The sequence below is a fragment of the Aphis gossypii genome, chromosome 1, assembly GCF_020184175.1.
Source record: "Aphis gossypii isolate Hap1 chromosome 1, ASM2018417v2, whole genome shotgun sequence".
In the NCBI taxonomy this organism is placed as follows: Eukaryota; Metazoa; Arthropoda; class Insecta; order Hemiptera; family Aphididae; genus Aphis; species Aphis gossypii.
This window is the reverse complement of record NC_065530.1, coordinates 82,569,180-82,585,226: the sequence shown is the minus strand read 5'-3', so window position 1 is coordinate 82,585,226 and position 16,047 is coordinate 82,569,180. Positions and strand designations below refer to the sequence as shown.

The window sequence follows — 16,047 nt, the reverse complement described above, 5'->3', positions numbered from 1 at the left end:
AGGTATTCAATATTCATTAATCATTATTCAACTATTTACTAGGTATGAATACCTACACTTATAGCTTAAAAATTAAACTTTCCAATTTTTCTATAATTTAAATATTTAGAGTATAGTATATTATTATCATAATTATTTGTGGGTTATTAATTTTTATTAAAAAAATGCCCACTATACTTGAAGGTGGTCCAGAGTACAATAAACTTATATTTAATTATGATCGTAGTTGGACTGATGATTTACCAGTTTGCAAAGTATCAGGTATGCAGAAAATAAATATAATAATTTTAACAAAAATTTTTTAAAACAGTTATAATATACATGTATGTTTAGGTGTAGGATACTTAACACGTCAAAGATATGATGAATTAGGTCAACGCAGAGATGAACTGGAATCTGAAGATATTAGCCTTCGATGTTGTTATGATGATGCAGGTGTTGTATGGTTGTATGGACTTTTTAATGGACATAATGGGGGAGAAACAGCTCGGTTTGCTCGAGATCGTATTGCTGCAGAAATTTTATTAGGTCAATTGCCTACTACTGAAATGGACCAAGCTGCTAAAGAAATAATTCAGTAAGCAATTATCGTTAATATAATTAACATTTATTAAACTACTTTATAAAAAAAATTATAAAATTATAGACAAAGTTTTCTTTCTGTCGAGGGAACATATCTTGAAACTATTGATAATAAATTACTTCAGAGAGCGAGTTTATTACTTCAACTTCCCGAAGGAATATCACATTACGATGCTTATCAACAATATCCTCAAATTGTAAATTTTATCTTAATAATATTCCATATTATTCATTGTAAAAGTCTTGAATAGTAAGTATAGATTTTTTTCAGATAGAAAAATTAAAGGAACTAGAAGAAGAATTATCGTGTGGTACTGGTGCATCTATAGCAATACTCAAAAATAATCGTTTGTATGTTGCAAATGTTGGAGAAAGTCGTGTATTGTTATGTAAAACTGATAAAGATGAAGTATTGAGAGTGATACAACCAACAGTTGACCATAACTTAAAAAATTTAGATGAAGTAATGAGGTTGACAAATCTTGGACTCAAAATAGCTGATGGAAAGATCAATGGTTGGATCATTAAAATGAATTGCTAAGAATATGCACAAATTGATAAAACTGTTTAGGTAATAGAACTATTGGAAATCAATCGGCGACAAGATGTTTATGTAATTACATGATAAAAGGTGCTTACAAAGACTATGAAGAACTTAGTGCAGCTTCATCTGAACCAATTATTGCTGAGCCTCATATTGTTGGGGGTATTTCTATTGATTCATCATACAGGTAGAATATTTCAGTTGTTTTAAAAATGAGCAAATTAAAAAATATTTAATTTACAGATTTATGATGATTGCTTCTCCGGGTCTACTGAAAACTTTAGAAGAAGCTACAGGGACAAATCAAGTGAACAAGGAATTAGCATTACTAGTAGTTGAACAAGTAAGTACATGAATCCATCATTCAATATAATTATTTTATGAAGTATATTTACTTAAATTTTCTTTTATATCTTCAGTTACGAGTACAATCTACATTAACTGGTGTTGCTCAAGCTGTTGTTGATCATATAGCTAGAATTTATCATGATACTTATGAAGCACAAGATAATGCTATTGGGGCTACTCGTCCAAATATTATGTTAATGATACGTAATTTCAATTTTGCAATGCCTAATGCAATCACTGAACAACAACATAGCTGGAATGGCTCATATGATCAAGGTTGATATTAAATATATAATATGCTGTATAAATTGTTTGTACAAAACTTTTTTTTCAGATACAGCTATTAACTTGACTGAAACTACAACATCAACTTCAACTGATCCATCTAGTGGTTCAATCAAACCTATATTGCCTTATGTTGATTTCAGTGAATTTAACTCAAATGTTGATAAAGCTAGGCAAGAAGGCAAGCTTCCTTCAAATATAAACTTTTTCTATGAATAGATCAAATATTATTTGAATTTATTTTTTTAGTTCAGTATTTAAAAAGCAACATAATTGTTATTCTATAGTAAAATTTTATTTTTGTATGCTGTTCCTAACATAAACAAATATTTGAATTGACGTATTTTTTATTTTTTACTTTTTTTACTTACTTGCATTAACTTAAAACAAAAAATAGAATTTTATTTAACTGCTGAAAATAAATATTTATTTAAGCACTGAATATTATAAATACATTTTTAATGTTTTAAGAGTATATTCAATCTGTAGGATTAAAGAATAATAAATAACAAACATATTTATATAGATAATATATAACATGAGAGGCAGTCCTTTTCAGCTAGATTATTTTTAGTTTAATTTATAAATATATGTGCAATTTTTTTTAAAATATAATTTAAGATCTGTGGTTATAAGATTAATGTGGAAGCAGAAATGAAGTATAAGAAATAAAATGCTATTATTTACTAGTTCTCATCAAATTACATTAAATAATAGTTTAACATTTTAAAATTGTATTAAGCATGTGATGCTAAGCGGCCACTAAACTTGGAAGTAGCGTAATTATTGAGAGTATTGTATTCCGCTATGACCTTTTTTATTTTAATTAGTGCACACTGCATAAGCAATATTTTGTAGTTTTGTACCTGTTTTATATCATTAGAGCACAAAATTGAACATAGAAAATGTTATATAATTTTAAGTGTCCAATGTTCATAATCTAATATAACTTGATATTAATATAACCCATTTTTCACCTATACCAACAATTGTATTAATAAAAGTTATGATAAATATAATATAGAAAAATATGTTGATTCAATGTTCATATAGTATTTTAATAGAATACATTTAAGACTAGTTAATTACATTGGGAATTTAAGGTACCTAGCTATATTATTTCATTTAAACATTATTTTAGTATTAAAGTAATGCCACAATATATTAATAAAAACTACCTTCTGTTTTTTATGTAACATAAATACTATCAATTCGGTCTTGACATTTTGTACTTTTGTTGTAATTGAATAAAATGTATATTATATAGTACATTTATAATTTTTACAAATAAAGAAAATTGCAATATTTTGAACATAAGTCCATGTGTAGTTGGGTAGAAAAATGTACTTTACAACCTGTCTTTAACATATTTCTATGATTCCTATTTTGTGTCAATTAATAACTATTAATGACTTCACATTTATTGGTTCTTTTACCTTCATGTTACCATTTTTTTTTTTTTTTTAATACATCATTCTAGTAGAACCCCTCTAATCCGTCACCTTAGTGACTAGGGATGTGATCAGAACGTGAAAAAGGTCGGATTATCGAAATATACAGAAACAATAGTTAACTGGCAATTAGTTTCAAAAAATGTATCTATAAATTGGAAAATCCAAATGTATTTTTAAAGTATTCATATCGATAATACTATGGTCGAATCAACTAGAAAGGTGGACAAGAGGCGTTCTACTGTAACTTTTTACTTTAAAACTAGTATTATAGAAATAAAAATAAAAATATTGAATTATTTTTCAAAAAAAATAAAAATTGTTCTCATGAAAAACTAAAAGTATAAGTTATATTATTATTATTATTTAATAAAGTAAGATTACAAAGAATCAATAGATCATTTGAGTAATAAATAATATTGTAATCATCAAAATATTTAAAAAAATTAATTAATATTTTAAAATATTAAATTTTTTTATTCAAATAAACAATAGAGTAAAGAATAAAATATAATATATAATTTCCATGTGTATTACTGTATTTGTAATGTACATTTATGAGTAATGCAAACACTTTTTTACAAAATCATAAGGAAACACCCTCAAACATCTAGTTCTAATTATGCCTCTAGGGCTTGATATTAAGCTTTATGTTTTTAATTAGTAGAAAGTGAAGATCCTTTATTTTAGAGTTAAGAACAAGTGGTTTATTATTGATGATAAGTCCCAGGTAAGGTGTTGGTCGCGAATAAGTGTAGCACTATAATGAGGGAAATAGGAATAATTTTTTAGCTTAAAACAATGAATTCTATATAACAAATATTTTAATATATTATTTTTATTTGTTTTAAGAATATTATAGGTTATATATTAACAAGTTATATTATATACAAATATGTTACTGGAAATTAATAATAATTATATTTTTTAAATACATAATATACACTAGCATTTGAATTATTTATCGTCTTCATTATCTTCTTCTGGTTTTTTTGAAGTTTTATACTCTAATACTGTAATTTCTTTCTCCAGTGTATCGAATACCACTGAAAATTTTAACATAACCTGTTCATACCTAAATTAAACACACAAAAACAACATACAATTATATTTAGTTGAAACTTTTAAATAGTTTTGAATGTTATGAATTATAATAAATATTTTTCATTTTACCTGAATAATAATGTATTTATATGTTCAGTTTGTTGTTTAATTAATTCACGTTGTTTTCGTTCATTCTCAACTAATTTCTCAATTTCTTCAGTGTGCTTGTCTATTTCACTGTAATACTTGTCATTTAGAGCAGGCCATTTTTCATTGAGCTGTTGGACTTGTTGAGCATATTTCACTATTTCAGCTTCAGCAGATAGTATAACTTCACGTTTAGACAATTCAGTTTGATAGTCTTCATAAAAAGGATCCATCAACTTGTCCAAAAGTTTTACATGGCTGAGTAATGCAGTAGCATATGGATGGCCAATACACGCATTACCAATGTTATTGTCGACTTGTTTGACTTCTTCGAGGAGGTTACCGCTCGGCAGAGAAGCTGCCGTATCTTTGTTTGTGCCGTATACTTTCAGCTCTAAAGCAGAGACCAATTTTTCTAATATTGAAATCTTGTCAGCTTCCATATCGTGATTTTTTATTTTTTTTTTAAATCAATGTATCACAAGTAGCAATTTTTCTCGATTTTGTTTTGTACACATTCTGTCCCGTGACCACAATAATAAATAAACGAGATAATTCTCTGACGAGTGATAACGATGTTCACAACTCGTCGCATATCGGCCGCGGTCCGTCGACGATTTCGCGGTTAACCGTACAAAACAACATTATGTAACCATTAACCGCGGCAGCAATGGAGGCAGGCTGCTGCAGCTACTAACTGCTACCGCTGTGCCTGTATCACGGGGGACACGATTCACGTCGGGTTTCCGGCGTACACCAACACCACACTTCGTCGGTGCCGCATAAAACCGTGGTGCGTGCATAGTGCGTACGCCTGCGCCCCGCGACTCGTTTGCCGCCCGTGGTCGTCGTAGGTACCACAGGCGCTAGTGGCTATAGCGTGTGTTTGTTGTTGATGTGTGTGCGTGTGACGCGACTACCCGAGTGAACGTCGTGTTTTACGCATTCGCACTCGCACCACGGTGGCTGTCGTAGGTACTAGGCACCGCGTTATTTATTGTCGTCCCTCGTCCGTGTGCGTTTGTGTCCTAGTGTAGTGTGAGTGCATGTGTACGTGTTTCGTGTCGTTCGATTTCCGTTTTTAAGACCGCAAACGTTTTTCGTCGACGACCGTGTCGCGAGAGACAAAAACGTATTTTGTATTTTCAAATCGCGCCCACTCTTCGAGATCCGCCACGGCGCCCTTGTGAACCTGTCGCTGGACATTTCGATCCCATCGACTCGATCGCGCGTGCTATATACACCCGCCATCCCTCGCAACAGCCGTCGTTCTGCCGGCTCGCGTGTGTCTACGTATAACAGTTCAATAACAGTCGCCACGACGGACGCCGACGCCGATACCGGTATGGAGAAGAGAATCGAACTGGAGAAACGGGGCCGACATCCTTCGGAGGTAAATATTTAAACGACGAGAAGTTTTCGTCGAACGATTGATATTCATTTTCAAATTCGTGCAACGCGCGCGATCTCTTGCCGCCGTCCCGCGTGCTCGTATGTGTGCGCGCTCACTGCTGGCGGCGTGTTGAACTTGAACCGCGCGCAATCGATTGAAACGGCATCGACGAGAATTTATACTTGAATAACAATTTTATTTCTTCCCGCTCAATTAATAATTACAAAAAGAGATGAGAATTGAGCTCGAGGTACATCGATTGTCAAGGGGTTACGACGCATTTTGGTTTCGAAATCATTAGCGGTTTGGTCGTTATTGAGATATTTCCAGATGTTTCTGGTCGAAAGAGTTGAATTCTACGCTTTTTGAAAAACGTCGCTAGCCGTTATGTGATCGCGTACTCGTGTCGTGTCCTGTGTAATGCATCTTTTTCTGTTTTTATGTTCGTTGTATTATTTGTTTTTCTATTATAAAATATAAATCTGCGGTGCGCCTCCGCCTCGACGGTTTTAATTAAGCTATCGATATAACGACGAAAGCGATTGGACGGACAGGTGTCTATGTGTATGTGTGTGCGTGTGCGCCCGCGCAAACGCCATCGAGCAACGAGTCGCGACTCGCGGGTGACCGTGTACTTACTACGTGCGCGTCGGCGCGTGTGCTCGCATGATTTTCATGGGTGAGCGGTAAGGGGGGTAATTTGGCCGGCGGCCATTTTTAAATTTTAAATACCTCATCGCTGCTCGCAATGCTTTTTTTCACTTTGAATGCGGTTGTTAAATCGATTAATATTTAGAATTATTACTAAATAAAAAAATACACGACTATTTAATTGTACACATATTTTAATATGGTGTATTACACGAGTGTACCGTATATTATACGTGACGTGAAACGATAACATAGCAATATTACCTATATTCCTATCCGTTACACGCTACGCCTGTTCAGTTATGACTGACTGTTGTAGAACATAACGTTTTCGTGAATGCCATTATCTGTCGTGGGTTATGATTTATTGTCCGATGACAATTAAAATAAATTATAAATGTTCAAACTCGCTCGAGTTGTCAATGTCTGAAGAACAAAGTCTAGGTATTAATAACTTCAAGTACTTACTTGAAAATGGTCATTTTAATTCGGTGGCTATGGGCAAACTGAATAAAATGTTTTAGTTATTTTTAGTTGATTGGTATAATTAATTTTTTAAACATTTTTAGGTAGGCTAAAAAGTTTCCCAAAACATCCCTTCTAGGTGATACTCTTAGACTGACATAAGCCTTTACTTAATGACACAAATTGAACTAATTTTAACAGAAAAAAAAATAATAACAATATTTTTCATTTTATGATCCGAGAGCCTATGGATTATTGGTACTGTGTAAAAACAGAATATATTATCCTTTTTTACCTTTTATTATTTTTGTGACAATGTGTGTGCATATCTCCTATATATATATATATATATATATATAATTTAATTATTCTAACAATTTTTTTTCACAAAAAGTACTCTACTCTTAATTAATTGTATTTTTTTAATTTGTTTAGATAGATCAATTAATTTTGGATGATTGTCGTAGCACTTCAATAATTGGACTTACAGATGCATATGTTCGTTTGCGGAATCTTAGTATAATCAATGTTGGTTTAACGAGCTTAAAAGGTTTTCCATCATTGCCTTCACTCGTATTTGTGAGTTTTGTTACTGAATTAAAGTTTTATAATTGTGCTTTGTTTTATCGTTTTTATTATTTTTAGTTGGATATCAGTGAAAATCGAATTTCTAATGGTCTTCAAACCCTCAGTGGTTGTATTAAACTCAAATCATTGAATCTCAGCCAAAATAAATTGAAAGATATTGAATCAATTGATCCATTGGTAATATCATAAAACAAAATTTGTACCTATAATGCTATAACATTTAAAATTTTAAATAAAATACATGTATGTATATTATATATTCATATATATTTATTTATTTTTTATAGAAATCTCTACCACGTCTTAGGTATTTGGATTTATCTAATAATGAAGTAACCAAAGAAGAAGGGTATAAAGAATATGTATCAGAGTATTTTTCCAAGACTATTAAATGTTTAGATGGGTATGATTTAGTTATTATTAACCACTGTTTTTATCATGTTAATTTTAAAAATTTACAATTTTAGAGATATCTATCTCAATGGCAAATATGACTCTGACAGTGGCAGTGACTTGAATGGAGAAGATGGTTCAGAATCTGAAGGTAAAATTTTATGAAATGCATAATACCTATGTATCGATTAATAGAGTATATATTAAAATAGATAATTAACTATTTTAGCTGAAGAAGAAGGTGAAGGTGATGATGATGATGATGACGATGACGAAGATGATGATGATGAAGACGATGGTGATGATGACGACGATGATGACGATGATGCTGATGCTGAAAAAGGAAATGCTTGTAGTGATGAATCATCTGACCAAGAATCTGATAATGAAGGCTTAAAGTTGGAAGACTTGTTAAAAGACCATATTGATGAAGAAAGCGAAGGAAATGATTATGTATTAGATGAGGAAGATGGTGTAGATCAAGAATCTACTGATGATAGTGATGATGATGCAGGAGAAGGTGATGATACTACTGCTGATGGTACGTATTTACTTTTATTATTAGCTAACTTAAGTTTGTCTTATCCAATATTTGTATAGGTATGAACAAATGTTTTCAAACAAGATGATAGATGGACAAAAATTAAATCAATATATATGTTTTTTTTATGAACATGGTGATATTTATTTCTTTTTGATATTGATCTCACTTTGTTGCACAATAGGACTTAATTAATTTCCCTAATAATCATTTTTTAATATACTAGTTAAGCTAATTTTATTATTGTTTTGAAATATTGTATATTGTTGTATTCTGTATTCATATAGTATTTCATTATTAATACGTTGAATATTTTTGACTCATTTTTATTATATCTAAGATGTTTATACCATCAAATTTGAAGTATATGTTAAAGTTGTAGCTATAACATTGATTTTATAATTATATTGTAAAATCAACGGCTCTAGATAAATAAAACATGAAAAACTAAAAACAATATTATATATTTTCAATTTATTGAGTTCAAAAGTAATATAGTTACAACTTCTCTATTATTTAATCATTGTGTTCTAAAATCCTCCCTCGACCATAATGTTGATTACACAAAACAGTGTTTAACCATATAAGGTATTTACCATTAAATATTTCAGTTATTTATATAGCACTTGCTCTCATAAGCTTTTCACATTTGATACGTATAATACTAAAATCTGCACCAAATGCAGCAGCCTATTCTTAACTATATTATAGTGTTAATATAGTTAAATAAAAATAATATTTAAGTAAATCATTAATATCATGTAATGCTGTTCATATAGGAACATTCAGCTAATATGTTGTTGTCCTATATTATGTATTATATTTTATCTTTCAACTCATTATTATTATTGTTAAAACCCAATACTCATAATAAAAATTAATGTTTGCAGATTCACAAGATACTAGAGGGAAAAAAAGGAAACTTGATGAATAACCTATTAAAAGTTTTTAATAACTGTTACATGAAGTGGATCAAATTGTATGTAAATGTCTCACACTTATTTTTAAGTATACATTTAAAACCTTTTTATTATTTTATTTGTAAATTGATTGTTTTAATAGACATATTTTCATGTTGTACCACGCAAATCATTTAACTTTTTTTAAACTTAATAATGTTATTATACCATTTTATTTTTTCTCTTTGGACTTACCAAGTGAAAGTTTTTTTTTGATTACTTGGGTTGGCTTTTTTTTTACTTCAAAATTGTTTAAAGAATATTTTTTTAATTATATTTTTGAACATCCGTGAAATATGTTTGTGCAACTTGATATCCCTGTTGTAATTAAATTGTATTTTAAGACCAAATAATAAGTTATTTGTGTGTTTATAAATATATATATATTTTTATTTGTCACAATTAAGTTATTAACTATTATTATTATATTTAACTTTGTGTGACTGATTATTTTTGTTGTCAGTATGAATTTAAAAATTAAAATTCTCGAAGTAATAAGTTAATATAGATAGTGTTGTACAGGGTATAAGAATTATTGAGTATTTAAAAGTTAATAGTTGCTGGTTGGTGGAATGGTTATATAATACATTTATCAAATATTTTAACTTAATAACTAACTATACCCTTTCTTTTTTATTTTTATTAAAAATTATCATTTGTTCTAATATGTGATATTATATTCAAAATAATTTTTACTATTAATAGTGTTTAAGAAGGTAAACATATTTAGTTGAATTTAAAATGTAAGTTATAGATTTTTTATAACTAATTTTAATATATGATTTATATCTAAAACAATTGTTTTTTTTTGATAATGTTAAAAAGCTAAAATGTTTGGAATATTATAAATTATAATACATAACATTCAATAATAGTTTTAAAAATGTGTCATATTTTTGTTTTTAATTTTTCATTAATTCCTGAATAATGTATTTTAATTGTAAGACTGTTGCAACATAAATAATTTTTAATAATTTTTTGGTAATAATAGTTTGTTTATTTTATTTATTATTACTGATATTTTTACCTCAAAGTTTACATTCCATTAATTGGGTGTCTTAACTATTAGTGAATCTACATTTTAAAAAATGTAATAAGAATTAATCATTTAAAACAATATTTGAAAAGTGTATAGTATTCCACCACCCTAGTTTATACTATTTTATTATTTTTTTATGCTCTATTTTTTCTTACGCCCTATGTATGAATTATTTGCATATTATTATTGTGTATTAAAATCAAACAAATTATAATATAAATTGAATGAGCGTCCTTAAGTGTATATAAATATTTTTATAATATATTAGATGAAATATTTAATATAATCTTATCGTAAATTTTAACATTTGAATAACAAAAAATGTGTTGTTTTGTATAAAAAGCTCAATGATATTTTAGTGAATTCACCTTTTGTTAATTCTATTACGACATATTAACAAAGGACCAATTCTAACATGTTCATCACAAGTAGTAAATTAGTATAGTATAGTTGTTTATACTTTCTTAAAATATTCAAAACAAAATGTATGGTGCAAAATGTTCCTTAATGATTTGGATATTGTAATAATGTTGATGTTATTATAAATGTGTGTTTTGTGTATATTCACAATTTACTGTTACAACTGTTATTTGAAGTTTTTGGTAATGTTGTTTTCAAACAAAAAATTAAATTTAAATTTTTAATGAATTACTATTATGTGAAAATTGGATGTAATTAATTATTAGAAGAAATAAATTATGGTTGGTATAATAGTTGCAATTTTCATGTAATATATCCTGTATAACAGTGTTTCTCAACCAAATTTGGGTAACAAGTTTTTTTATGCTTCATAACTCATAAGCATATTATAATATAAAATTATTTTATTATAGTATAATACACTGCTTCAACTTGTCTTGGTTTAAAGTTTGGCAAAAGGTCCTAATAATAGGTGACCAATTTAAAATGTTGGGAAACACTGGTATCATAGAGAAAGTAATTATTAAGATAATTGCTTTTCTCATAATGTTTATTTTATTCGATTTGTCTGTATGTATATTAGACTTAATTTAAATTAAAAACAATATTACAGAATTCAACTCTTAAGAGAACCCATGTGTCATAAAATTGTAAACCATACAGCACATCATATTGTAATTTATTTTTAACTACTAGAATTTTTCACTTACTACTTGATATTTCTGAACCGTTTTGTTATTGTTGTTATAAAGGTTTTAGTTAATTTATTTTGGTAGAAAAACTAAAATCAACTGTTTATATTAGATTAAAATATATATATATTTATAAAACACTATTTTTTAATGCATTCAATTGCAATCTTCAGTTGTGTATGTGTTAAGTATATTATAAAAATTATGTTTATAAGACAATGTTTATTATATATCATTGTTAAACTTCTTATTTGTGTTATTTCTGTTTAACTTTGCTTCAAAATTGTAAAGTATAAATATTATATATAAAAATGCTTGTTTTACAGCATAAAAAAAAAACAACTGCTGTATTGATTTATTTTTTTCAATAAATATTGTTTTAAAAAAAAATGTCAAATCAGCCCTGTGAATTAAAATAGGATCTATGATCAACAGTGGTGGTAGTATAAACTAACTGCTATTACTATATGTAGTGAAGTTTAATTATAGTGTGTACATTGATCACTAAGTTGTATCATATAGCTTGGCTCTTGATATTCATTTAATTTTAATATAGCAGAGCTGCATTTATGATTATAATACCTGTAGTGTAAATTAATAATTTAGAATATTTAGGTTTACATATTGTGTTTCAACTTTGGGGATCAGCCAATGACTCCAACACGAACAGAATCCAAACATTCCAATATAAATACCTCCGACAGATAACCAAAGCTCCTTTTTACATATCGAATGATACTCTCCACAGGGACCTCCTTATTCCGACAGTCAAAAAAGTAGCTAAAACCTTATACAAACGTTTCCACCTTAAACTTGCAAATCATCGTAACTCCCTCATCCAAAACCTCTCATCACTAACACTCCCGGGCGACATTTAAAGCGCACTGATGCCGTGACCTACTAGTCGACTAACCACCACCACCCACGCCATGAAGTGCTATAACTGAATAGTTTCTTCACTCAAGCTAACCATGACCTATTATAATATATCATTCCACCTATTGTGCTTATTGTAAATATATTTTATACAGATTGTACAAATAAAAATAAATATGAGAAAAATAAAAACATGTCACGCATCTTCTTAATCAAGATATATATCAAAGAAAGTTATAATTGATTTTGCAAATATCTTCATCTTTTTGTTTATATCGAATATTTAATAAAAAATCAGAATTCATTTTTCTTTAGTGTCCGTGGTACAAACTAAAAACTTTAAACTTAATGAAGATAATATGAGTTTTAATCACATGTCTTTTGATTTTTTTTTGTTACTGGGCTATCATTTTCAACAAATTTTATTAAGATAATAGAAAGTAATAACTTCTTTCAAAATAAATAAGGAACTACACAATATACTTTTCCACTAAAAATAAAGTCCTACCAGGTAATAGTTTGTTAAAATTTTATGGATATTAATTTTACATAACATTGCTTGTTAATTTTTTGTTGAATTTAAAAATTTACTTTTTTTTTAAATTTCTTAACATTATTTTCCAATGGTAACTGGTAGAATATCACATTTTTCATTTACTAATTCTTAAATAATCTGTAACTCAAAAAATTTTTTGGTTGATTTATACATAGAAATTAACTTATAATAACAATTAAATATGGCATCTCTAGGGCTATCAATTTAAATTTTAAATATTCAATATAAATTCTGCTAATTAATATTCATTAGTGTTGATTATTATTTTATAAATAAATTCAGTATTGTAAGATATATTTAAAAAAAATACAATGCAAATTTATTTATTTAAAATAGATGGGTTTATTTGAAACGCTGATAAATATAAATTTTTTAAAATAAAACAATAAGTGTGTACAAAACTTTCATTTTTCAATAATTATTACTACAATTTTAAAAATTAAGATACAAATACAATTAAAATGATATTATATTACTGCCCCCAAAATATATTAATAAATAAGAATGTTATTTCTTATAGTGTAAAATCCTTCACCAGTCTTGACACCCAATTTTTTTTCATCAACTAATTTCTGTAAAGTTGGTAATGGATTGAACAATGGATTTTCTGGGAATTTTTCATGCCATCCATTTATAATTGAATTAGTAGTATCATGTCCAACATAATCTGCCAACTCAATAGGTCCCATTGGGTGTCCTGCGCCTAATTTCATTGCAATGTCAATATCCCTAGCAGAAGCATCGCCTCTCTCCAACATTCTAACCGATTCAGCCAACAATGGAACTAGAAGTCTATTAACTACGAATCCAGGAGTGTCCTTGCAAGTAATAGCTGTTTTACCAATAGTTTTTGCCCAAGCCATTAATGTTTCATAAGTTTCATCAGATGTTTCCGGAGTTCTGATAACTTCTAATAATTTCATCACCGGTACAGGGTTGAAAAAATGTAATCCTGCAAATTTGTCTTTCCTCTTACAAACAGCTGCAATTTCAGTGATAGACAATGATGACGTATTGGAAGCAAATATAGTCTTTGCTGGTGCAACGTCATCTATGGACTTGAAAAGTTTGTGTTTGACAGACAAGTTTTCAACAATGGCTTCCAACACCAAATCTGAATCTTGTACTACATCAACTATTTTTGTAGAAGTACTAATTCTTGATAAAGTTTCTGAAACAAAATTCTCACCTTCTTGAGGTTTTTCCTTGTAAGCCTTTTTAGCAAATCTCTGTAAATTCTGTTGAATGCTCTTATGAGTTTTGTCTAAAACATCCTGATTGAGCTCGACAATTGTTACATTGTGACCAGTTTGGGCCGATACTTGGGCAATACCTGAACCCATTAAACCACCTCCGACAACAGTGATATTTTTAATAGCTGCACGGGCCACAGAAGTTGAAAAATTACGAGAAATAACATTAAGACACGACATTTTAATAACTTTTATGGCACTCTTTGATATAGGTAATAATAAAATATAAATGAACCCGGAAGAAGAAAATATAAATTAAGATGTACTTCACCACCGACGTGAATAAAGTTCAAATAGTTCAATTATGTCATGTCATACTCGGTGTCTCGGACCTCGGTTTACTACAGCTGTGATTACGTGTTGCCCCTTCCATAGATATGACACTGATCGAGATTAGACTTCTAATCAGATGTTAACTGCAATACTGCATGTTAAATTGCGTACTTATAACTTATAAAGGGGTTAAGAAAATTGTCTATATATTTTTTTAAATTTTTTGGTTTCAGTATGAACTATTTATGAGAAATCTTGTACTAAATTTTCAAAATAAAAATATAAAACATAAATATCTTATGAATTTCTAACTATAAAATAGTTTATAAAATTTTGTCAAAATTCTAACCTCGAGGTTTAAATACACATAAAAAATAATTGTGCATTTGTGCCTATGCATTTTTAATATTTTTATACAAATATAAAACAATTTATGTAGTCATGTGGGATTTTGTATTATATTTTTTATGAATTTTAACCTAGTGAATAATTTTTTATTGACAACTATACAAAAAATGTTCATACCTATTGATAGCTTAAAAGTAGTTAAAACATCTTGAAATTATCTTATGCACCTATAAAAATATGATAATGTAAACATTTTGTGAAAAGTTCAAGTATCTACATTTTTTCGTTTTTGAATTATAACCAAAAAAAAAATCAATTGAGAAGGAAATAGTTAGGTATATGGATAAATATTTGTCATAAAAATTTTAAATTTAAACGGTCATATAAATTTAACTTTCTAGCAGTAGGTAATGATTTTTAATATAGGTTTCCAAACGTATAAAAAACCTTGTATTAAATGTTCAAATTTAAGGTACAAACAGAACATTTTTTAAGAAATTTTAACTATAAAATATTTTGTAATTTTTGAGATTTTAACGAATTTTGTCAAAATTCAAAATTTAATTACGTATTCATAAAAAAAATAATATGATAATAAATTGTTGATATTTATTAACTGGAAAATGATCCACTTTTTAAAAATGTTGTATTAATTTTTTAAGCATTTATTCTTTAACCAAACTTTAAATATATATATATCTATATTACTTAAACACCCACAAAACGGTAAACAGTACAAATATATTTAAAAAGTATTACGTAAATTTTTTTATGTATTATTTATTATTATTTTATAATAACGTATATTTGTACTGATAACTGTTTTGTGAGTATATAAGAAACATTGATAATAAGGGTTGGTTTGGTCAACATTTTTTTTTTCGTTTAATTGATCTATATTATTTTTACTTTATGAGCAGGGAGCTGCAGACTTATTTGATGTCTTGATTGATATTTTTGATTTTTTACAATTACGTACCTTATAAATTATAATTAGTTGTTTTTACCACGTGATATATGTTTACAACCATGTACATATGTAGTACCTACATTGTTATTATTATTATTTTTTGTTTCATGTACTTATAATTGTTATTTTAATAAATTTATAAATATTTATTCTTTTTTATTTAAAGTAAAGGCTTCAATAACACGGGTTATTATTATACCTATAAATATTTTGTTAAATAAAGCAAGTT

The 16,047-nt window shown here is 28.1% G+C and overlaps 4 protein-coding genes across 4 annotated transcripts; 2 read left to right on the top strand and 2 right to left on the bottom strand.

The window, feature by feature from the left end:
* Positions 1-12: 12 nt before the first annotated feature.
* LOC114130105 (TGF-beta-activated kinase 1 and MAP3K7-binding protein 1-like) lies at positions 13-2,098 on the top strand. The gene is made up of 8 exons (XM_050201649.1): positions 13-261; positions 334-577; positions 647-779; positions 854-1,097; positions 1,154-1,313; positions 1,370-1,469; positions 1,546-1,750; positions 1,809-2,098. Exons 1-8 carry the CDS (start codon positions 165-167, stop codon positions 1,976-1,978), a joined length of 1,353 nt encoding a protein of 450 aa, XP_050057606.1. The 5' UTR covers positions 13-164; the 3' UTR covers positions 1,979-2,098.
* A 1,932-nt stretch (positions 2,099-4,030) lies between these two features.
* Positions 4,031-5,046, bottom strand: LOC114130129 (uncharacterized). Its single transcript, XM_050201660.1, has 2 exons — positions 4,384-5,046; positions 4,031-4,285 (listed from the first exon to the last, which is right to left on the bottom strand). Exons 1-2 carry the CDS (start codon positions 4,842-4,844, stop codon positions 4,168-4,170), a joined length of 579 nt encoding a protein of 192 aa, XP_050057617.1. The 5' UTR covers positions 4,845-5,046; the 3' UTR covers positions 4,031-4,167.
* Positions 5,047-5,651: 605 nt separating this feature from the next.
* Positions 5,652-11,530, top strand: LOC114130113 (acidic leucine-rich nuclear phosphoprotein 32 family member A-like). Its single transcript, XM_027995011.2, has 7 exons — positions 5,652-5,794; positions 7,346-7,489; positions 7,556-7,675; positions 7,786-7,901; positions 7,966-8,042; positions 8,121-8,432; positions 9,323-11,530. The coding sequence occupies exons 1-7, from the start codon at positions 5,747-5,749 to the stop codon at positions 9,364-9,366; spliced, it is 861 nt and encodes a 286-aa protein (XP_027850812.2). The 5' UTR covers positions 5,652-5,746; the 3' UTR covers positions 9,367-11,530.
* Positions 11,531-13,292: 1,762 nt separating this feature from the next.
* Positions 13,293-14,544, bottom strand: LOC114130161 (hydroxyacyl-coenzyme A dehydrogenase, mitochondrial-like). The gene has a single exon (XM_027995071.2). It carries the CDS (start codon positions 14,405-14,407, stop codon positions 13,466-13,468), a length of 942 nt encoding a protein of 313 aa, XP_027850872.2. The 5' UTR covers positions 14,408-14,544; the 3' UTR covers positions 13,293-13,465.
* Between the last annotated feature and the right edge of the window lie 1,503 nt (positions 14,545-16,047).